Source organism: Lepidochelys kempii, chromosome 4 (genome assembly GCF_965140285.1).
Source record: "Lepidochelys kempii isolate rLepKem1 chromosome 4, rLepKem1.hap1, whole genome shotgun sequence".
Lineage (NCBI taxonomy): Eukaryota > Metazoa > Chordata > Testudines > Cheloniidae > Lepidochelys > Lepidochelys kempii.
The window spans coordinates 33,789,529-33,814,132 of record NC_136383.1 but is presented as its reverse complement, the minus strand read 5'-3'; the positions used below and the strand labels follow the sequence as shown (position 1 = coordinate 33,814,132).

Below are 24,604 nucleotides of genomic sequence, written 5' to 3'. Positions count from 1 at the left end.
ATTAGATTAATTTTAGAAAGGTCTATAATTCTTTTTTTAAAAACTTGACAAGAAAAAACACTAAGCCATGCCAGAAGCAGTCCATTTTCCAATTTTCCATTTGAGAAAACTGGTGAGCTGTTCAGAAGCCAGTGACTGACACATGCCACATTTTTTTTTAAAGAACGTTTTTTTAAAGCCATTGTGCAAGGACACTTCTAAGCAGCAGTCACAGAACTATCTGCACTTCACAGATGGTTGAAAAATGCCACTTTTGACCTAGTTCCTCAGAACACTTGAACTGTGCTGGTATCCATTATAAACGCACACCTTGTAGATTACTGCTTATGTACAGACATTGGAACCATAAGGGATGCCAATCCTGTTTATTGAAGGTGCAAAAGAGACCAGTAAGGGTTACTATTTAAATTTTGCACTACCAAAATCTGAACAAGTTCATTCTTAGATAGCAAAAACTAGCAGAGCAAGTGTAGTCTGTATACCCTATATGCAGTAATTTCACTCTTGTGCCATGTTTTCAAATGCATTTTGGGTCACATGGACAGAGTTCAACTACCTCCAGGTCCCTGAGAAGTTCTATAACTGTACCTCCCGAATGGTATTTATTATGTCTTTATTTTTATTTTTTTGGAGTTGCCAGGGAGTTGGGAAAAGAGGCTTGTTGACACAGAAATCCTCTCTTTACTACTTTCCTTCAAAAACCTTAAGTTGCAATGAAGGATGGACTGAAAGCAACAAATTGTAGCACTGGTGAACTACTTCCTTGTGTTAGGCTTCAGAAATGAAGGGGAGCATTACCAAAGAGTAACTCCAATGCACACATTCCTAGATGGGACTAAAGACACTGACTACAGCACTTTTACCAGTTCAAGTTAGAGCTTATAATAGTTCAGGTGCCAAACTCAAATTCTCTGTATAAAAGCATGCTGTACTGCCACCACTCAATTTTGGGGAATGGGGAATGTTTGTGGTTTATCAAAAAGATTACAGTTAGCCAAGTATTCCTACTCTTATGTGGGATACACCTAAAGACTGAATCTTTATCATGTATAATTTTTTTCATAATTCCCATTATAATAACCCTGCACTTCCCTTTGCAGCCCCACTTCTCTTCATCCCCCGCAACCAGAGGAATATTATTTACTACTATCCTAGAGGAAGAAAATCAAGCCCTGATAGCGTCAAAGAAATACCAGCAACTCTTCTATGAAGAGACCAATGCAGAAGTTAGCTGCAGCCAGAAGGGTTAGCAAGATGTGGATCCTGGGACTACAAACAGAAGTGTGAAAGTGTGTTGAATTACTGAGTTCTGTATTGTGAAACCCAAGTACTTACCTCATCACTTTCCACTAGATTCTCAAACTGCAAAGAAAAACAACACAGAGTATACAAGGTTACTGACAAGCAGACATTGTGATACAAACACCGCACTTCAATGAACACATAAAAATCAGCATAATTACAACAGCTTTACCTACTAGGCATATTTTGTGGAAACACTGCTCCAATTAAAGCTGAAGACAATAATATTCAATTATCAAATCTTCTACTTTGTGAAGAGCTATTGCTTTTGGAGTGTGACCAGTTACCCTACAAACACTGCTTGTAAGTTGTTTTCTTCTACACAGAATGTAATAATTAAGAGGATAAGAGTTAGAATAAAAAGTTTTGTTGCATTTGATATTATACAGTGCCCAAGCAACTCTGTTGGGAGGATAATTTACGGTTTTATTAGTTAACGACTGATGAATTCTCTCAGTCATGCATTCTGATATGAATAAGAGCCGTAAAACTATCAGTCATAGGCACTACAGACACAGAAGTACTGTGTATTAGTATAAAAGTGCACCAAAGCCAAAAGCTGTAACGCAAACTACCTCTAACACTAAAATATTAAAATAAATGAAATTCATGACATGTTTTCTGAAAAATATTCAGAGGGCAAAAATGATGAAGTTTATTTTAACTTATAAAAACAAATAAATTGCCTATACAAAAGCTCTAGGCACTGTTGACATCTCTTAAGAAATAAATACAAGCTTTCCTCAGCCAAAGATGGAAAATCCTCTCTTCCAGTTATGGATCCTAACACAGTCCCAGTCTCCCCTCCCACAACCTGCCTCCTGAAAAGCTTCAGCATAGGTGTATCTCTTCCCCAGAGAGACCTTGATTCATCCCTTTCCATTTTGGGGATATACTGTAACAAATTCAGGTGGAATAATCAGTTACTTGAAACAGAAGCCAGGATTCCAAGCAAGATGACAACTTTGCATATCAAAGAATAAGAGCCCATAAAAACATCAGGATGCTTTAAAAAGGGATCTAAGCACAGAAGGCTGAATTCAAAATATATGCAGTCTTATAAGTTGCACAAGCCACTGCAGTAGATTGACCTAACACAAAGACTGAAATAAAACCAACAGAAGCCATCCAGCGCTGTTTCCTACATCTTTAATGGAGTCAATCTACTAGCATCAGTGGCCAGCACAGACTGTAGGAGTTCCTATAAGGTACAGAATGACTACTATAAATGGGAAGGGAGAAACTGGTCTAAGCCATCTCGGAGGTTATGAAAAGGACAGAACCTTCTTTCCACTATCAGTCTGCTGCTGCAGGGAACACTCACAGACAGATTTATGCTGCAGAAGGGGAGATTTTTCGGTCCACATAACCTTCTATTTCCCTTGCTGACAACCAAGTAAGGTAGCAATTGTAGCTACTACAAATTTATCCCCAACAATGCCAGGTTCCACCTTTGAGGAAAGAGCTATCCTCAAGTTCTTAGGACAAGGGCATGTGTGCTATATTGACATGTTCTATGAACACACTCAACTCTGTTATTCCCATGAAGCTGACAGATTAGGCAAGTGACAGACTCTGCCCTCAGCTAAACTGATAGTCTTTGATTGTGCAACTATAGAGACGCTTCCTTGCTTGAAAGTCAGGATTTTCCTGTCAACACAGAGTACCCTCCACAGTTGGTGGATCTTGAGAGATCAGATCAGATTCTGTGATCCAGCAGACTAAATTAGGATGCATTTATAATGGCAAAAATGTGATACATTTCACTCCCAGTATAGCAGTAGTGGAAGCTGAGTAAAGTCAGGACTTGAGAATTTTTGCTACTGTCTCATCTGTTGCTGGACAGGGCACAGAAAACTAATACTTTGATTCCTCTATGCATTACAGTTTAGAATACTGACATGCCTAAGTCTTTTTACTTGACCAAGAGAAGTGGCAAGACAATTGCTATTTTATGATTCACTTAGTGCTTTAGTCTGATATAGTGTTAAGAGGTTCCATTTTACGCAAACAATGACAAGTGCCAGAAAGTCTGGTTGGGGTGCAACGTTTAAAAAAGGTTTTCCAGGCTTAGGAAAAAAGTACTTACCTCTATAGTGAAGTGTTCTCCAGTTGAACATGTTCTAAAATACTTTGATCTAGAAAATAAACCCATAATTTCATTGCAGGTTAGTAGTTCTATAGTTCAAATATCTTCTCAAAATATTCTAAAAATTATTTATGACACAATGAAATCAGGTCTGATAGTTACATCAGTACCATTTTAATTACAAAATTAGAAGCGGTTCAAGAGCAAAATACTTCAAAAGCCATTGTGAGTTCATTTTAATGTTAAGGCTTAAGCCAATTTATTATCGTCAATTATTAATTGAGCTATATATTAACTGATGCACTATATTACAGGGGAGACAAATTGGAGTGTGAAAAATACTTGCGTCTGAGGATGTAAATTTTTTTTTTTCAAATTGGAAGGTGTAAAAAGAATTACCCCTTCACTGGGAAAGGAGTTTATGTATCAGGATGCTGATCGCTTTGCATTTGCTGCCATTGAGCATTTTTATTTTTAAACTGTGTTAACCAGTTTTAGTACATTTTGCCTATTTCCCGCAAGACAGATGATTCTGGCCAGCCTCTGAAAAACTCATTGCTCATGGTATGACCCATTATGCCTGCTAGCTGTGTTCTATGTAACAAATGCCAGCTTGTAGAGTGTCATTCTTTGACTGTTTACTGATGTAGCTAAGGGGCTAACATTTTATACCTCTTGTTTTTGCAGAAAGATTACTGATTTATTCAAAAAAGCATCAAGAAACAAGTTGGTAAACCAGCACCATTTGCGTTGCCAGTTCTCCATGGATCACAGTTTGGGAACCAAATGACATTTTTGGCAGACGGTGGTTGTGCATAGCAACTACAGAAACCCAAGCCTTTCTTTGATTCACTGACTGACTTAAGTATATCTTAAGGAGGTTCTCCACTCCAAAGTAATGAGTCAGGCGAGTATAATTTGAAGTTTATCCAAGACTTTCAAACAAGACTTTTTTTTTCAGGCTATCACCCCTTAAGTCAGAATATAGGCTCTCAAATAGCAGACCACTGCTGATTTAGGTATGGTTGTATCAATATATTATAAATTCTAGCACAAGGCGTAAATAAAAACTACTGTTCTGTCCAGAAATAACTTCCAGGGTAACCCAACCGTGACTGCTCTTATTCATTGTTAGAGGAGCTTTTCTAGACCTTCAGCTCCCAAAATGTTCTGCACCACAGAGAAAGAGCACATGTGCACACACACCACACCTTTAAAAAAGAAATGGTGAAATTAAGAAAAATTTAGGCTGACACTAGGAAAACTTCCAGACCGGTGAGATGTACTAGGCTATGGAATGGTCTCCCAGGGTTGTGAGAAAACAGCTATGTTACAGCAAGCCCAATGGACTGTAACAAGTCTGGGAGGGCCCAAAGAAAGCCCAGTTCCTTGAGTGATGTAACTGGGTTGGAAAGAACAGACAATATGCTGCAGCCCAGAACTCCACATAACCCCACTTTTTTTTTTGCATACAAAAAAAAGTGTAATTGATCCAGCCACCCCCACCCCCAGCTCCCACCCATGAGTGCAGCCCTTAAGAGGCAGATTCCTCAGCCAAGTATCAGCAACATAACTGTCATGTTGACCACACTGAAGGCAGAATATTGAAGGAAAACAAATTAATTAGGTTACATGCCTCCATCAGGGTTTGCAGTTAGAAATCAATGGGCCCTAAGTTACTTCAGTGACTTTGAAAATCCTTAAACGCCTAACTTTAGCCTTCTGTTTTTGAAATTTTCAGCCTGTGTGTTTAAAAAAGTTCATATTAAGTTTAACATTGAAGTCTAAATAACTTTTCATAGTTAACATGGAAGCAATTTTGTTTTGAAGTAAAAGATTTTATGCCACTAAGAAAGTTTTTTTTTTTTGTTTAACTAAAAATACAATGTTTGCCTTGATGCTGTAAACACTCAGGCACAAGCTAAACTTTAAGCACAAGCAGGCTGACTGAAGTCAGTGGGACTATTCATGAGCATAGTCATGTACCTGAAGTGTTTCCAGAATCAGGGTCTTAATTTTCAATTTTGATTTCTGCCAATACCAACTTTGCAAAATTCAAGAAACATACCCTACCAGTAGTGGCATTTTAAAAACTGCATTTATGATTCAGTTCATTATTATTTAGTTTGTTAAGTTTTAATCTAAAGTTGCAATAGCACAAGTTTCCAAATAATTTTTAAAAAGACTCAGATTAATTATTTGTTTTTACCAAAAAACCAAAAGAAAACAAAAAATACCCCCAAGCCATTTAAATTGCTCCCCCATGTTGCTTTCATTTTCAGCTCACAATAGCAGCATGTTTGAAAACGGTCTCCAGAATGCATACCTCCTGTTTTAAATTGAATAATTGTCTAAAGCAGTGGTTCCCAAACTTGTTCCGCCATTTGTGCGGGGAAAGCCAGCATGTCCCTCAGCCCGCGCCGCTTCCAGCAGCTCCCATTGGCCTGGAGCAGCAAACCGCGGCCAGTGCGAGCAGCAATCGGCCGAACCTCCGGACGGGGCAGGTAAATAAACTGGCCCGGCCCACCAGGGGCTTTCCCTGCACAAGCGGCAGAACAAGTTTGGGAACCACTGGTCTAAAGGGATGGATAACAAGCAACAGAAGAAGCATCTTGTGTCACTTGGCTCTGTTGCTCCCTCTTATTTACAGAAATGATAAGTGTGGGCCTTATCCTTTGAGGAACTCAGTGCCCTGAAATCCCACTAAGGTTATGGACGACACGAGGGCACTGGGCACCTCTCAGGGTAGGGCCCAGAGTGAACAAGGAAGGAGTGGGGAAAATGTTGCTTTCATCACCCCTTACCATTTGTCGGATTTGAGCTGAAATTAAAGAATAGATTAGTACATCATTAGTGTGCATATGTATATTATGTTATGATATTCTATATTTAAATACAGATACATTTGATTATTTTCTTGAAAGAACTTTTAAAAGAAAAGGTTACAGTATTGTTTCACTTCTCCATCTCTTGCAGCTCATACAAAATCATGACCTTTTTGACATTACAGGTTAGCCAATTAAACTTTAAAGTTGACAAAATACTGTATGGGAAAAAGACATACAGGGTTCATATTTACACTCCATAGAAGGAGTAAATAAGCTAAATACAATCCTATTTAAGTACTGATGCAGGGGGATTTTTATATTAAAATCTTGTTAATAAAATTAGATATGCAAGAACATGGACATATGGAAATTTAAACTGATTTTGTTTTTTACATAAGTGATAAAAATGTTTATACTTTAATCTTATCATGGAAATGACAGCAAAAGAATGCCAGGAGCTCCAATTATACTTATTCCGCACAGCTGCCTTTTATGAACGATGTGATCTCTCTAGGAGCAAAGAGAAAAAGCTTATGATTGAGGACAGGGACAAACTAGATCTGACCTATTTTTTAATTACAGCTGGAGGCCACAGACATTAAGTTTTATTTGAAGAGCAATATTAACAGAAATTTGTTTCAGGACACAATTAAAAATGGTAATTTTAAAAAGGACCAAATTCTGTAGCTAAGCAGGCAGCTTAAGAAACCCTTCTTGTTGTTCCCACTGAGAATTCAATTACTACAGTAATTCATATAGTAGACATTTTGCTAAAAAGTTATTTTAAAATTTCATACAATTTGCAATTTTATTTTAAAATTTCATACAATTTGCAATTTCATACAAAGATAAATTCAATTTAGATTAGTGTCTGTCTTTGCAAGCCTCATATATAAATGCACTAAAGTGCAAAGTAAACAGTATTACAAGAGATCTCTCCAATTTTATAGTTAGAGACCTCACTGCATACAACAATGAAGGTGAAGCACTAATTTCCTCAGAGATGCTGAACCTTCTCCCAGAAGTGATTACCATTACCTTCAACGAGAGCAGCGTCAGATCCCATAAGTATGGATCTGTGTACATTAACAGTATGGTTTGGAACCTGGGATTTCTGCCAATTTTATCAGTTAACATTCAACTTCACACAGCATTTGCTACAGAGGTCTTCAGAATTCCTAAACCTTCTCAACTTATACCATAATATTCTCTCTCCCCACCCCCAGTTCTATGAAACATCTACAAGAGTCACAACTTTCTAACGTCTACCTTTCCCTTTCTCAGTTGCTCATATCTTACTGGAAAAAATAAATCTTTCTAGACTGAAAGCTTTCATGTTGGATATCAGCAGAGAGGTGATTATTTTTAATCTTTGGGCAAAATATTTGTTCAGCATATACTAAAGGAAAATATTTATTAAATATCTATAGAAATTTATTAAAGACCTTCCCCCACAGACTACACTTAGATTTTTACAGATGCTAATTGATTCATATTTGGCTTACATTGCAGATATCAAGACCCCCAAAAGAACACAAATTTGAACAGTCAGTTTATTAATTTATGAACTTTTTTCTAAATACAAGCACAGTAGAATTTTTGATCAACCAAAAGCCACAGTTGTTCAAAATGTTGATAAAAACATAAAATGTTTTAACTTTTGATCAAGCTAAACTCTAAGTCAGTTTAAAGCTATTGAATTTGGGGGAGTGTGCATGCCCAACCTGTTCTTAAAAAAAAATAAAAAAATCCAAGGATGGGGATTCCACAACCTGCCTTGGAAGCCTATTCCAGTGCTTAACTATCTTTATCGTTAGAACATTTTTCTTAATATTTAATCTCCCCGACTGCAGATTAAACACATTATTTCCTGTCCTACCTTCAGTGGTCATGGAAAACAAATGATTAACATGCTCTTAATAATAAATAATAATAATAGCCCTTAACATATTTGAAAAGACTTATCAGGTCCCCCTTCAGTCTTCTTTTCTCAAGACTAAATGTGTCTAGTTTGTTTTTTTTAAACCTTTCCTCAGAGGTCAGGTTTTCTAAACCTTTAGTATTTTTGTTACTCTTCTTTGGACTCTCTCCGATTGATTCGTATCTTTTTTAAAGTGTACTGTGTCCAATTCTGGGCACCACTCCAGTTGAATCCTTACCAGTGCAAAGTACAGTGGGACAATTACTTTCATGGGTAACATACAACGCTTGTTAACATGCCCCAAAATGATATTAGCCTTTTCCACAACTGCATCACACTGCTGACTCATTCGTGATCCACTAGAATCCCTCTAGATCCTTTTTGGCAGTACTAGCCAAAGTTATTCATTTCATAGTTATGCATTTTATTTTTCCTTCCTAAGAATATCACTTCGCACTTGTCTTTACTAAATTTCACCTGGTTTAATTCAAATCAAATCTCCGATTTGTCAAGGTCATTTTGAATCCTAATCTTCTCCTCCAAAGTGTTTGCAACGCCTCCAAACTTGGCGTCATCTGCAAATTTTATAAGCATGCTCTCCCCTCCATTATTCAAGTCATTGATGAAAATATTGAACAGTACTGAACCCAGGACTAACCCCTACGGCGCCCCACTAGATACATCCTCCCAGTTTGACAGCGAACCATTGATAACTACTCTTTGAGTATGGTCTTTCAACCAGTTGTGCACCCACTTTATAGTAATTGCATTAGGCTTCATTTCCCTAGTTTGCTTATGAGAACATCATGTGGGAACTGTGTCAAAAGCCTTACTAAAAATCAAGATATATCACAATTACTCTTTCCCCTGTCCACTAGACCAGTAACCCTGTCGAAGAAGATTAGGCTGATTTGGCATGATTTGTTCTTGCTGACTGGTTATTCCTCATAACCCTATTATCCTCTAAGTGCTTACAAAGTAAGTGTTTAATAATTTGTTCCAGTATCTTCCCAGGTACCAAAGTTAGCCTGACTGGCCTATAATTCCCCAGGTCCTCATTGTTCCCCTTTTTAAAGTTAGGTTTGTCCTTCTCCAGTCCTCTGGAAACTCACCCATCCTCCATGAGTTCTCAAAGATAATTGCTAATGGTTCTGAGATTGCTTCCTTTAGTTCCTTAAGTACAAATTTCATCAGGCCTCCCCAACTTGAGTATGTTTAACTTATCTAGATATTCTTTAACCCATTCTTTCCTGATATTGGCTTGCATAAACGTTACTTGTGTTTAGCATCTGTTCATCATTAACCTTTTTCACGAAAACTGAAGCAAAACCGGCATTAAGCACCTCAGCATTCTTGATGTCATCTTGAATTAGGTCTCCTTCCAGCCTTAAGTGGAGGACCCACACTTTCCCTCATCTTTCTCTTGCTCCTAATGTATGTAAAGAAGCTCTTCTTTTTGCCTTTTACGTCCCTTGCTAGGTGTAAGCACTAGTGTAGACAGGCTCTGAGCGCTGGGAGCTAATCCCCTTGTGGAGGTGGATTACCAGGAGCGCTGGGAGAGCAAGCTCATGCACGAGCGTACTTGCGCTTCAAAGCGCTGCCGCGGGAGCGTTCCCACAGCAGAGCTTTGAAGTTTCCAGTGTAGGCATACCCCGAATAAAAGTGGTATAACTTGTTGTGCAGAAACTTGTCAGTGTAGACAAGGCCTTATTGTGCCTTGGCCTTTTTTGTTGTTGTTCCGAGATGCTTGTGCTATTCTTTTATACGTTTCCTTAGCAATTCATCCATAGTTCTACTTCTTATAAGATTCTTTTTTGATTTTCAGTCCATTAAAGAGCTCCTGATATGAAAAATAGTAAAAAGCCAATATGGATCTTTCATTCACATTGGGATAGTTTGCAGGTGTTGTGCCTTTAATACCGTTTCCTTGAGAAACTCACAGCCCTCCTAAACTCCTTTATCACCTGGGATTTTCTTCCCATGGGACCTTACCTAGCAGGTCTTTGAGTTTGTTTTGCCTTTTTGAAGTCCACTGTCCTTATTTTGCTACTCTCTCCTTAATTTCCTTTGAATCATGAAATCTGTCAATTCATGATCACTTTTACACAAACTACCTTCCACCTTCACATTCACAACTAGTTCCTCCCTGCTGGTCAGAATCATGTCTAAAATTGTCTCCCTGGTTACTTCCTCCACTTTCTGAAACAAAAAACTGCCCCCAATGCATTCCAAGAATTTACTGAAAACTAATGGTAGCTGTGCAGTCAAAGGGGCACTTGGGAACTATGTCAGAATTCTAAATTCACACCCTCTCTGGACACTGCTAAATCACCTTTACCAGAGATTATTTTTATTCCCGGGGTCATAATTACTGCAGGAGAAGAAAGGATTTAGCTTGTGAAAGTACCAGAAGGATCCAATTCCCAATAGAAAGTTTTCAGTTTAATTTCATAAGTAGTATTAGAGTCCTAGGGCTAATTTACATTAGAAAATAAGATCAACCAAGCTACACTGCTCAAGGGCATGAAGAATACACACCCCCGAGTGGCATAGTTAAGCTGATCTAAATCTCTGTGTAGATTGTGCTAGGTCGATGGAAGAATTCTTATCGCCTCTTAGGGAGGTGGACTACCTATACCGATGGGCGAAGCCCTCCCATTGGTATAGGTAACGTCTACAATGAAGCGCTACAGGGGCAAAACTGCAGCATTTCAAATGTAGACAAGATCCTCAGGCCTTCCACAAGGTTTTGCTAAGCCTTCAAGTTGAAACCGTGGGTGTCAAGTTCTCCCATTACCTCTTTAGAGGAAGGAGGAAACCAGCCAGCTCAAACAAGCGGGAACCGAGGCTCACACAAGTTAGGTGAGTTTTAGCACCCCTAGGTATGACAGAGGCTTAACAGACCAGCCAGCTGGTGGCCGTAAGAAACTGTTTCACTCAGTGGGATTCTGTCCAGGCTGGAGGCCCTCGGCATGGTGCGGGGTCACCTCCCAGAGCTTCCGCCAGGCCACAGCGCCACCTGGCACCTCACCGAGCCCCCTTCCCTCTCCCCCTGCAGCCCCCCTCTACCCTTCCCAGGTACACCCCGCCCGTGCCCGATCGCGAGCCAGCCCCGCCCGTGCCAGGCCCCGCGCCCTGCCCTGCCAGCTGCACATTTGCCCCCCCCGGCTCAGCCCGGGGTCGGCCCCATCTCAGGGCGGGAACAGACCAGCCCGCCCAGCGCCCTCCCCTCTGCCAGCAAGCCGCCGTGCAGCTGCCAGGCCCTTCCGCCCCGCGGGGTCCCGGGGTTGGGAGTGCGGGGTAACGACCCGCGCCAGGGCGGAGCCAGCCCGGTGCGGCGCCTCCCCGCCCCAGGGGGCTGCTCCTTCCGCCTTACCCTCCGCCTCGCTGGATCCGCCCCGCTTCTCTCCGCAAGAAGAGGCCGCAGCACCACTGCGCCCAGCAGTTCCCCATCGCATACTGGGGGCAGCCCCAGGCCTCGGCCCGACCACGGGCAGCGGCCGGTACCGACAGTTACCGGCCCGGAATCAAACGGCCCCTCTGCGGCGCGCGCCACCGCTGCCGCCCAACGGCAGCTGCATCAATGGCCGGGGCGGGGGAAGGGACGGCTCTGCCCCAAGCGGCGGCTACGCTCGCTGCGGAGGGGGAAGGAGCGCCCGGCCGGAGCTCCCCTCCGCCAGCCTCATGGCCCCGCAGCTACCGCTCCCCAGGCGCGCAGCCCCGAACAGCGGCCTGGTGCACCCGTCCCCTGAGTGCCGCATGCGACCCACGGCGGGAGGAGCCGGCAGGTGCGAGCATGCGTAGTAGGGAAACCCTGTTCCCTACGCCCCCACCTGCTCCTCCTTCTCCTCATCCTATGCAAGGCTGTCCCCTAGCGCCTACCCATCCCCTTCAACTCCGCTCCTGCCTGGCTTCCGGCCCGGGGACTCTCCGCCTCCCTGCTCCCTTCCCAGCCTCCCTTGCGGAGGCAGCACTCTTACCCCAAGCTAGGGGACACCATCACAGGGCCTAATCACATCAGCCACACTATCAGAGGCTCCTTCACCTGCACATCCACCAATGTGATCTATGCCATCATGTGCCAGCAATGCCCCTCTGCCATGTACATTGGGCAAACTGGACAGTCTCTACGTAAAAGAATAAATGGACACAAATCAGATGTCAAGAATTATAACATTCATAAGCCAGTCGGAGAACACTTCAATCTCTCTGGTCACGCAATCACAGACATGAAGGTTGCTATCTTACAACAAAAAAACTTCAAATCCAGACTCCAGCGAGAAACTGCTGAATTGGAATTCATTTGCAAATTGGATACTATTAATTTAGGCTTAAATAGAGACTGGGAGTGGCTAAGTCATTATGCAAGGTAGCCTATTTCCCCTTATTTTTTCCTCCTACCCCCGACGTTCTGGTTAAACTTGGATTTATGCTGGAAATGGCCCACCTTGATTATCATGCACATTGTAAGGAGAGTGGTCAGTTTGGATGAGCTATTGCCAGCAGGAGAGTGAGTTTGTGGGGGGGGGAGGGGCGGAGAAAACCTGGATTTGTGCTGGAAATGGCCTACCTTGATTATCATGCACATTGTAGGGAGAGTGGTCACTTTGGATGAGCTATTACCAGCAGGAGAGTGAGTTTGTGTGTGTGGTTTTTGGAGGGGTTGGGGGTGTGTGAGAAAACCTGGATTTGTGCTGGAAATGGCCCACCTTGATTATCATACACATTTTAAAGAGAGTGGTCACTTTGGATGGGCTATTACCAGCAGGAGAGTGAGTTTGTGTGTGTGTGTGTGGGGGGGGGCGGAGGGTGAGAAAACCTGGATTTGTGCTGGAAATGGCCCAACTTGATGATCACTTTAGATAAGCTATTACCAGCAGGACAGTGGGGTGGAAGGAGGTATTGTTTCATGGTCTCTGTGTATATAATGTCTTCTGCAGTTTCCACAGTATGCATCCGATGAAGTGAGCTGTAGCTCACGAAAGCTTATGCTCAGATAAATTGGTTAGTCTCTAAGGTGCCACAAGTACTCCTTTTCTTTTTGCGAATACAGACTAACACAGCTGTTACTCTGAAACCAAGCTAGGGTTGGTAACTCTCCAGGGTTGTCCTGGAATCTCCAGGAATTAAAAATGAATCTTTAATTAGAGATTATGTCATGTAGTGAAACCTCCAGAAATACATCCAACCAAAACCGGCAGCCCTACTCCAAGCCTTCAACAAATCATGAGTTAGGGCACCAGACAGGCCTAAAACCACCATGAGACTTTTAAAAAAATAAAATACATTTGGCCTTCCTTCAGGTTAGCTGAGTTCATGGTTTCAAGCTTTTTCTCTCCGAGGCTAAGAACAAGAACCCTTTTGAAATGAAAAAAGAGGAGCATCTCAAACGCCACATTGTGAGAGGTGCACTAAAACTGCGAGAATTGACAACGATGCTAAGGTGACCTTCCTAGTTTTCAAGGAAATAAAGATCCACTACAAAAAATGCATCTTTAAGAGACTATACTCTGGATGCTTTATTCATAGTACAAAATCACACTTAGTGAATGAACTTTTACATTGTTGCATTGAATCATAGAATCATAGAATATCAGGGTTAGAAGGGACCTCAGGAGATCATCTAGTCCAATCCTCTGCTCAAAGCAGGACCAATCCCCAATTTTTTGCCCCAGATCCCTAAATGGCCCCCTCAAGAATTGAACTCACAATCCTGGCTTGCTGAGACTCCAAGCTGAATAAAGGTCATAGGACAGCCGCCATCAAATATGGAATGTCACTTACACAAGGGGTGATCACAGCATTTGGGATCATCCTAATCACCAGTGGTTGGTAATCCTAGTCTAAAGTATTCCCCTCAGAGTGCCTGGGTTTCAAGATGAAGCCTCAGCTATACTGTGCCAGTCAATTGCAGATGAAAGTGTGTGTAGGGGGTGGGGAAGGAAAATGTAGGAGAAAGGGTCTCTCTGGTAGCACAGGCCTCACCTATTGAATGCTTCACAGATCAGGACCACTGCCTAGGACTTGATCCAAACGTGGAAGAGAGTCCAATGTAGGTTGCAGAGTACTGGTACTTTCTTTGGATTTAGCAGGCTGACTTCTCTGGCGTAGACAAACTGCAGTTTTTGTGTGGTCTTACGTTTTAATCTCAGGTAGAGGAGTAGTTAAGCCTGGAGGTAACGGGCTGGGTCATTATGACTAAAGCATTGCTGAACAGGGTGCTGTTCTCTTGCAAGGTGAAGCTGGAAGAAGGCAAGCTTACTGATGTTGCAAATAAGCATCCAGGAGAAATGAAGAATCCAACTCTACCCCAAGGCTGTATGCTACTTTGAGCACTGGCGGGCAAATGCCATTAATTATATAATTACAAAACCAAAATTAAAATAGTTGTATATGTTTGTCACTCTTTAGGTCAGGGCCCTAGTTTCTTATGTATTCATGCAGCACTTTGCATGATGGGGACTCAATTCTGATTATGGCTTCTCTGCTATGAGGCTATGATACATGTTATTTCTCCAGCATGCTTTCTCCTTCCCAATAGTACCTCCTATATCTTTCCCAGATTTGACTCTAACTTGCTGTCATTCCTAGGTACCACTAGGGTGACCAGACGACCCAATATTAGGGGCTTTGTCTTATATACATAACTATACTTCCCCTCGTCCTGATTTTTCACAGGTGAAATATCTGCCGGGGAAACAGCAGCTGTCCATCGTGATGCTTTGGCATCTGTCAGAGAGAAACAAAGAAACCAGCTTATTACAACACTGACAAGCCCTACAAGGTCCTGGATACAGTGCAGCAACACCACATTTAAGTATGTGGCAATTCTTCAAAAAGGGCCATAATTCTGGAGTTTAATGCATCCAACCTAGACATTCCCACATCATATATAATTTGAAAGCTCATTTTGTTTACATTTAGATAAGGTATGACATAGCACTGTCAAGGATTGCCATAAATCTGTAGGCAAGGTGAAATAATGGTACCCAAAATGAGAAAGTGTCACTTTTTGCAAAGTTCCAGAAATATTGCAGCATGGTTATCACTACAGTTTTACTGTTTGAGTTAATGTCAACATCTTATTGTGGTATGCATGGGTCAAAGCTATCAAACAACAACGTATTAAAATATTTTTTACTGGTTTTGCTTGGGCAAGTTTTTTCCCCAGAAGTGATTAAGCTGTTTAGCAAGTGGCAAAAATGGCAAATATCAACATTTTGCAATATATTAACATGGAACATTTTCACATGGCATCTTTTTAATTGTCAAAGTATCTCAGAAAACTCTTATAATCACTTCTATAGTTTCAACTGAAAATTGCTGACCAAATCAGTATCACACTGAAGGCAGTGCAGCATAAGCAGAAGATTACCTGCCCATAGTTTGTACTGTATAGTGGGTAGATATAAATGTACATGAATTTCCAATGTAATGCTTCTCCAGTTGTAAGCTTTTGTACATACCTGGCAGAAGGTTTTATTTGTAATTTCCTATGCATGCAGTAATAACCTTTGAAATATTCCAGAAAGTAGCTTTTTAATTCAGTGACAGTTATGAACAGGATGGTATTAGTGTTAGAAATGACAATATACAGCTTCATACTGGGCTCCAATCAAAGTACTCCCTAAATAAAAATGGTGATTTTGATACTAACATATAGATCTAACTTAGCACACGACTATCTACTTGTGAAGGGTGCTGGTAATGCTAACAATATATTTTGGGAATTAACCTCTACACAGAAGCTATAATGTATGAAAACTTGAAGGATACAAGCCCCCTAAAGCTTACATCAAACCACAAATGTAAGCAGTGTCAGGATGAGCTCCACCCTGACATCTGGTGGTGAGGTGTGGCAAGTTGTGGAAAAGAACTTCAGGGGCTGATCTCATTTGCATAGGCACACCCACCACGCCTAGAATGAGACCATAGCTGCCCAAATGGTCACTTTGGCTGCTGTGGGATCCCCAGTGTCTCTGTTATTGGGGCAGGAAGAATAAATTGTTATTACCCTGATTATGGGAACTGTGCTTGGAACTGTACGTGGCCTTTTGTTATGATGGAGGGATTCACCATCAACTAAGTAGCACTCGCTAGGCAAGGGTCATGGGTTCCAAAACTGTGTGAATGGAGAGAGGCTGGGGACAAGTATTAATACTTGGTGGCATGGGCCCCTTGGTGAGGGCCTTACATGCTGATTGCACTTCCTCCTCTCTCCACTGTGGAATATCAGAGCTAATTTTGGTTTCATTAGAAGTCTAGTTATAGGCTGCTGAGCTCACTTTGGGCTGACAGTGCACCAGCACTGGGGCTCCTCTACTATAAACTGAATTCACCTAAGAGCTGAAATCACTGAGTGTTGTGTTAAGTAGTGGGGGAGCCTGAAGATATATTGTGGAGCAGTTTGCGGGACGGCTGGTGAAGCAGTTCGACGCGGAGCAGTGTGTGGATGGCAGGAGCTGCTTGTGGGCCGTGGAGCTGAGTGAAGGAGTTCGTGGGGTGGCTGGCGGAGCGGAGCGCAGCTGAGCGAAGGAGTTTGTGGGGCGGCTGGTGGAGCAGAGCGCAGCTGAGCGAAGGAGTTTTGTGGGGCGGCTGGCGGAGCGGAGCGCCGCTATGGAGCTATGGGGCGGTCAGCTTCAGATCATGTAAGGTGCCTCTTACCCCCGTCCCATTTCCACCCAGGTTGGGAGGTAAAGCTCCGCCGATAAACTTTCGAACTCTGGGGCTGCCCAGACCAGGGACAGAGACTTTTGGGGCATTGGACTTTTGGGACTTTGGGTGATTTGGGGTTGCTGGACTCAAGAACCAAAGGGAAAAGGGCATGCCCCAATTTGCCTGGGGTGGGGTTGTTTTTGCTCATGGGTTGTGTTATGAATCCTGTTGGTGGTGTTTCCCCAACATAATGCCACATTGTTTCTCTCTGTTATTAAAAGACTTTTGCTACACTCAGACTATGTGCTTGCGAGAGGGGAAGTATTGCCTCTTGGAGGCGCCCAGCGGGGGTGGTATATATTTGTCCCAGGTCACTGGGTGGGGGCTCGAGCCGGTTTTGCATTGTGTTATTGGAATGGAACCCCTAGATATTGAACCCGGCCCTTGTTGCTGCCAACTCTGACGGGCAGAAGGGTTACATTTTTGGGGGCTCATCCGGGATCGCCTGGGTCAGTACCCCTCGCAAGCACCTGTTGAGTGATCCACTACATTGGGAAACAATTTATATATATTTTTTTGTTTGTGCTTATATTTTGAGGAAATTACTGTTTGTATAATGGCTAATATGTCAGGTTTGTTGGGCCCTGGCTCAGCAGCTTCTAGCTCAGAGGCTGCAGCCTCGGCTGATGATTGGACAAAAGCTCTGGGGCAAATATTGGAAAAGGTTGTGCTGCCCCAAGCTGAGTCAGACTCTTGTCGTAAGTTAAGATTATTTGCTGGGGAGGAGGAGTTTGAACCCTGGTTAGAGCATACCACTGAAATGCTGCAAGAGTGGGCCGTACCAGATGCAGAAAAGCGAAGATGCCTTATAGAGAGCCTTGGCGGCCCAGCATTAGATGTGATTCGCACCCTGAAGCTCATTGACCCTGGGGTCAGTGTGAAGGACTGCCTAGAGGCCCTTGAACACAACTTTGGGAGCGTAGAGGGCCCTGAAGACAGCTACTGTAAGTTCCTTAATTCCCGACAACAAAAGGGCGAGAAGGCTTCAGCCTACATACAGAGACTGGAGAGACTGCTTCAGAGAGCTGTCATGAGGGGAGCAGTGACTGCTGAGCAGATGGATCAGACCAGACTGGCTCAAATTGTAAGAGGAACTCAGTATCAGAACCCGATTCTACTTCATCTCCGGCTAAGAGAACGACGGGAACATCCCCCAAGTTACTCCCAGCTGATAAAAGAGGTCCGAGAGGAGGAAGAAAGGCAGGCTGCCAGTGAGTTTTGGGAAGCCCAAACATCGGAGCCAGCCAGCACAACACCACTGCAAATGGCCAGTGTACTGATGGTGAGCACCAGAGAGGAACTTGCCCAACAAATGCAGGTCCTGACAGAACGGATAGCTGAGCTGCAAAGTACCGTTGACCGAGTTAAGACTTCTAGGAATAAGAAGCCTCAAACTGTGGCGATTGAGAAGCACGCACTTAGAGCCACCATCCCCCCCAGGCGAAGGGGGAAAGGTCAATTCTTCTGCTACCGATGTGGTCAGGGTGGACACAGTGCTGCCAAGTGCCGTAATGAAGAAAACCCCTCCTTAGTGTATGGAAAGCTGAGGATCAGTTGGGAGAGATCCGGTAGCTGCCAGAGGGTCTGGGGACGGGGACCCCCCAGGTCTGCAGGATTTGAAGATTCCCCCAGAAAAGACTGTCCAGCTGGGATCCCTGCAGGAGTGATAGGGCCTTGAGCAGAGGTCATGGTGAGGATCGAAGGGGTGGAGTGTAAAGCAGTGCTTGACACTGGATCTCAAGTGACTATTATATTTCAGTCATTCTACCAACAGATGCTTAGGCACCTGCCTATACAGCCACTGACTGGCCTTGGCCTATGTGGCCTCAGCATGGATGAATACCCCTATCAAGGGTATGTCATAGTGCACCTGGAATTCCCAGAGGAGGTTGCTGGGGTAAGAGAAGAGGTAGACACAGCTGCCTTAATATGCCCTGACCCTAAAGGGACTTCTGATGTGTCTGTGCTGATAGGGACCAACTCCAGTCTCTTCAAGGTACTCGCGGATTACTGCAGAAGGCGGGCTGGGGACCAGTACCTGAATACCCTGATGATCCATACGCTTTGTGCTGAAGCCTATAGGAAAATTGAGAGCGCTAAAAGGGACACATCTGAGCTACCGCTTGGGGCACTGAAGTACGCGGGCACAACCCCCTTAGTAGTGCCTGCAAGGACGGAGCAAGAAGTGCTTGTCATGAGTACCTGTCTGAAAGGCAGTAAAGGGACGTTAGCAATGATAGAGCAGCCGATGGGAGGAGAGCTCCCTGAAGGAGTGCTGGTCCCCAGTGGAGTCATAACCCTACCTGCTGAAGCCCAGGAAAGGGTGACTATACTGATTGCTAATGAAACGAGTCATGATATTTTTGTGAAGCAAGGACAAAAGATAGCAGACCTCTTTGAGCCTGAGTCGATTGTAAAACCCCAGTATGAAACTCCAGTTCCGGCAATAGACCCAGCAAAGTTTGACTTTGGAGATTCACCAGTGTCCGAGGACTGGAAAGATCGCCTGAGGAAGAAACTTTGTGAAAGATCCAAGGTGTTCTCACTGCATGAGTGGGATGTGGGATGTGCAAAAGGAGTAGAGCACAATATCAGACTACATGACTCTCGACCTTTCAGGGAGAGATCTAGGAAGATTGCTCTCTCTGAGATGGAAGATGTGCGACATCATCTTCAGGAGCTGGCTGCGAATGGCATCATTACAGAGTCCCGCAGCCCATACGCCTCACCCATTGTGGTAGTCCGCAAAAAGAATGGGAAAATCCGGATGTGTATTGACTACCGCACCCTAAACAGCCGTACTGTGGTCGACCAGTACACTATGCCTCGAGTGCAAGACGCCTTAGACTGTTTGCTGGGAAGCCAGTGGTTCTCTGTGTTGGATCTTCGAAGTGGATACTACCAGATCCCTCTGGGAGAAGAAGATAAGGAGAAGACAGCCTTCATCTGCCCATTAGGGTTTTATCAGTTCGAACGCATGCCCCAAGGGATTTCTGGAGCACCTGCCACCTTTCAACGTCTCATGGAGAAAGTTGTGGGAGACATGAATTTACTGCAAGTGTTAGTTTATTTGGATGACCTGATTGTGTTTGGAAGAACCTTAGAGGAGCATGAAGAAAGACTTCTTAAAGTGCTTGATAGGTTGGAGGATTATGGTCTGAAGCTTTCAATTGACAAATGCCAGTTCTGCAGAACCTCAGTGAAGTATGTGGGTCACATTGTGTCCCAAGAAGGTGTGAGTACTGATCCTGATAAAATAGAAGCACTCACTACATGGCCACGTCCAAGTAACTACAGAGAACTCAAGACCTTCCTTAGATTTAGATTTGTATTGAACCCAGGAAAGAAAACAGACTCAATCTGATCAGAGAGCATCATATTCACCTTCTTCTATAGCTACCAGAGCAAGCACATTGTCCAGCGTTTGGTCCTTTTGCTTTGTTTGCTTGTGGGGGTGGAGGGGGAGAGAGGAAGGGAGGGAAATAACTCACACACAAGACAAGAAACATCATAAAATAGAAACATTTGGAGAGCAACCAATCTAAGGAAGGCAGCACTCAAAGAGGAGATAACATGTGCTGAACATCTGTGGAAGACTTGATTGATAAGGATGCAGATTATCACTCAACATGCCTCTCTTCCTACTTGAATATAACAACCCTTAAAAGAAAACCATCTAGTTACACTGCACCAGTACAGTCATCTTATGACACTGCATTTTATCACCTGACTGAAGAGATAGACAATGATCTTTTGTACAAACTCTTTTCCTGTCCAAGTTACTACATAGAAGTCCTACTTTCTTCAGATGTAGGAACTGCAAGCTATTCCAGTAGGAAGTTACAGGAAAGATTAGAAAAACACGGTGGCTCTCCAATTTCATTCCATGCACAGTGTGGACAAGGCAAGTCTACCGTTATTCTATACAGCACAATAACATTAGCAGCTTGGATACCATCGGCTACTGATCTGAAGCAGGAACTTAGTCATCCAAATGTTTTGTGGATGTTCTTCTGGCAAGTGAGCCTGATGAATAGCTTTCAAATGAACAAGTGTTTTTTGTATAATGCCGCTTCAATCCTTCAGTCTGAAATAGTCAAAAAAGAAAGCCTCAGAATAGTATCTAAAGGCCAGTGGTTATAGTTTACAGAGATCAGCTATTTTTGTGCCCCTATTGATGCAGGAGTTTGTTGATAAAGAGGCATATAATTCAGCCACAAATGAGACAACCAAAGGAAGTGCCTTCCAATTCCAGAGTGAATAGCATTTTAACAGTTCCAAAACTATCACACCACTGCAAATAAGCGTTGCTGCACAGCTACCTCGTGAGTTTGGGTCTTGCAATTTAATTGACATACTACACCTTCATAGAGTCTGATTCTGGTGAGGTGAGGCAGTTTATCACTAGGGCTGCAAAAACTGAAGTAGAAAGACTCCAGTTAAGTGTATTTATTCTAAATACAACTGTACCACTTCATGCTGGTGGAAATTGCATCCATGAAAGAGAACAATCTTTCCCACACAGAACTATGTACATGCCAAGGCAATGAAGACGATGACAGAGATTATAATGATGAACAAGATGATGATAAACATGTTGACCAGAAATGTCACCAGAGCTTTCCAGTGCAATCATACCAGTACAAATTTATTATTAGATTTTGTTTTACCCTTTCACTTCTTGTTGTGATGCTTTGAGGTCACAAAGAAATCCAATTTTATATCTAGAAATAATACATAGTCATTAAACTAACAAATGAATGCAACTGTATCAAAGTGGTCATTTTAACATGTTGATGGTGTCATTTTTATTCCCGGTTCTGTGGTAACAGCACCATTTGTCAGCTTCACATCATACCATATCACCCCGGCAAGGGATGCGGAGATAAAGTTTCTTGACACCTTAAATGGCTGCTTCTTGGAGCAGCTAGTCCTGGAACCCACAAGAGGAGACGCAATTTTTGATTTAGTCCTAAGTGGAGCACAGGATCAGGTCCAAGAGGTGAACATAGCTGGACCGCTTGGTAATAGTGACCATAATATAATTAAATTTAACATCCCTGTGGCAGGGAAAACACCACAGCAGCCCCACAGTGTAGCATTTAATTTCAGAAAGGGGAACTATACATGAGGAGGTTAGTTAAACAGAAATTAAAAGGTACAGCACCAAAAGTAAAATCCCTGCAAGCTGCATAGAAACCTTTTAAAGACACCATAATAGCGGCTCAATGCTTAAATGTATCCCCGAAATTAAAAAACATAGTATGAGAACCAAAACAGAGCCACCATGGCTAAACAAAGAATAAAAGAAGCAGTGAGAGGCAAAAAGGCATCCTTTAAAAAGGGGAAGTTAAATCCTAATGAGGAAAATAGAAAGGAGCATAAATTCTGGCAAATGAATCGTAAAAATATAATTAGGAAGGTAAAAAAAAAGAATTTGAAGAACAGCTAGCCAAAGACTCAAAAAGTAATAGAACATCTTTTTTTCAAGTACATCAGAAGCAGGAAGACTGCTAAACAACCAGTGGGGCCACTGGATGATCCAGATGATAAAGGAGCACTCAAGGACAATAAGGCCGTTGCGGAGAAACTGAATGAATTCTTTGCATTGGTCTTCACAGTCGAGGATGTGAGGGAGATTCCAAAATGTGAGCCATTCTTTTTAGGTGACAAATATGAGGAACTGTCCCAGATTGAGGTGTATTAGAGGAGGATTTGGAACAAATTGAAAACTAAACAGTTATAAGTCACCAGGACCAGATGGTATTCACCCAAGAGTTCTGAAGGAACTCAGATGTGAAATTGCAGGACTACTGAGGGTATGTCTACACTACGAAATTAGGTCAAATTTATAGAAGTCGGTTTTTTAGAAATCGTTTTTATATATTCGAGTGTGTGTGTCCCCAAAGAAAATGCTCTAAGTGCATTAAGTGCATTAACTTGGCAGAGTGCTTCCACAGTACCGAGGCAAGCATCGACTTCCGGAGTGTTGCACTGTGGGTAGCCATCCCACAGTTCCCCCAGTCTCCGCTGCCCATTGGAATTCTGGGTTGAGATCCCAATGCCTGATGGAGCTAAAACATTGTCATGGGTGGTTCTGGGTACATATCGTCAGGCCCCCTGTTCCCTCTGCTGATGAGCTCAGCATATTCACCTCTACTGATGAGCTCTGCATGGTCACCTGCAGCTTGCCATGCTGGCCAAACAGGAAATGAGATTCAAAAGTTCACGGTTCTTTTCCTGTCTACCTGGCCTGTGCATCTGAGTTGAGAGTGCTGTCCAGAGCAGTCACAATGGAGCACTCTGGGATAGCTCCCGGAGGCCAATACCGTCAAATTGTATCCACAGTACCCCAAATTCGACCCAGCAAGGCTGATTTAAGCGCTAATCCACTTGCCAGGGGTGGAGTAAGGAAACCGATTTTAAGAGCCCTTTAAGTCGAAAAAAAGGGCTTCATCGTGTGGACGGGTGCAGGTTTACATCGATTTAACACTGCTAAATTTGACCTAAAGTCCTAGTGTAGACCAGGGCTAACTGTCCTGATGAATTGGAATTCATTTGCAAACTGGACACCATTACATTATGCTTGAATAAAGACTGGGAGTTGATGTGTCATTACACAAAGTAAAACTATTTCCCCCCTGCCTACTGTTCCTCACATGTTCTTGTCAACTGCTGGAAATGGCACACCTTGATTACCACTACAAAAGTTTTTTTTTTCTCTCCTGCTGGTAATTGCTCACCTTACCTGATCACTCTCATTACAGTATGTATGGTAACACCCATTGTTTCATGTTCTCTGTGTATATAAAATCTCCCCACTGTATTTTCCACTGCATGCATCCAATGAAGTGAGCTGTAGCTCACAAAAGCTTATGCTCAAATAAATTTGTTAGTCTCTAACAAAGGTGCCACAAGTACTCCTTTTCTTTTAACTGTCCTCTGTAACCTATCATTTAAATCAACTTCTGTACCAAATGACTGGAGGACAGCTAATGTGACACCAATTTTTTAAAAGGGCTCCAGAGGAGACGCTGGTGTCATGGCATGAGGGGGAGTCAGGGCCCTGCACCACCACTTCCTGCTATTCACCGTGACTCTCAGCCAGCCAGTAGAATAGAAGGTTTATTAGAGATGACAGGAACGCAGTTCAAACCAGAGCTTGCAGGCATAAACAGGATCCCTTAGTCAGGCCCTTCTGGGGGACAGGGAGATTAGACCCCAGCCTTGGGGCTCCCTCCTCTTCCCCAGCTAACTCCCCAAAACTGGAAACCCCTGCAGCCGTCTCACCCAGCCTTCCCACAGCTCCTCCTCCAGCCTTTGTCCAGTTTCCCAGGCTGAAGGTGTCACCTCACCCCAACCACCCTCCTGGCTCAGGTTACAGGCTCAGGTATCTTCCCTAAAGGGAAGTCTCCCATCCACAATGAAACTCCCCTGCAACATTCCCAGGTCAAATCCGCCCCACTCCCTGCTGTGTCACAGCCGGCAATTACAGGCCTGTAAGACTGACTTCAGTACCAGGCAAACTGGTTAAAACTATAGTAAAGAACAATATTGTCAGACACATAGATGAACATAATTTGTTGGGGAATAGTCAACATGGTTTTTGTAAAGGGAAATCATGCCTCAACAATCTACTAGAATTCTTTGAGGGGGATCAACAAGCATGTGGAGAAGGGGGATCCAGTGGACATAGTGTATTTAGATTTTCAGAAAGCCTTTGACAAGGTCCCTCACCAAAGGCTCTTA

The 24,604-nt window shown here is 43.1% G+C and overlaps 1 protein-coding gene across 3 annotated transcripts in view; it reads right to left on the bottom strand.

Annotated features, from left to right (window-relative positions):
* Positions 1-11,947, bottom strand: part of AP1AR (adaptor related protein complex 1 associated regulatory protein) — a 33,202-nt gene extending 21,255 nt beyond the window's left edge. Inside the window, exons 1-3 of one of the 3 annotated variants that reach the window (XM_073340903.2) lie at positions 11,517-11,947; positions 3,392-3,440; positions 1,336-1,362 (exon numbers count right to left, since the gene is read on the bottom strand). In XM_073340903.2, coding sequence (XP_073197004.1) covers positions 1,336-1,362; positions 3,392-3,440; positions 11,517-11,593 — 153 coding nt within the window. In that variant the 5' untranslated portion in view covers positions 11,594-11,947. Of the gene's footprint in view, positions 1-1,335; positions 1,363-3,391; positions 3,441-6,635; positions 6,730-11,516 lie in introns of those variants that run through there. The other 2 variants (XM_073340901.2, XM_073340902.1) reach the window with 2 other exon arrangements.
* Between the last annotated feature and the right edge of the window lie 12,657 nt (positions 11,948-24,604).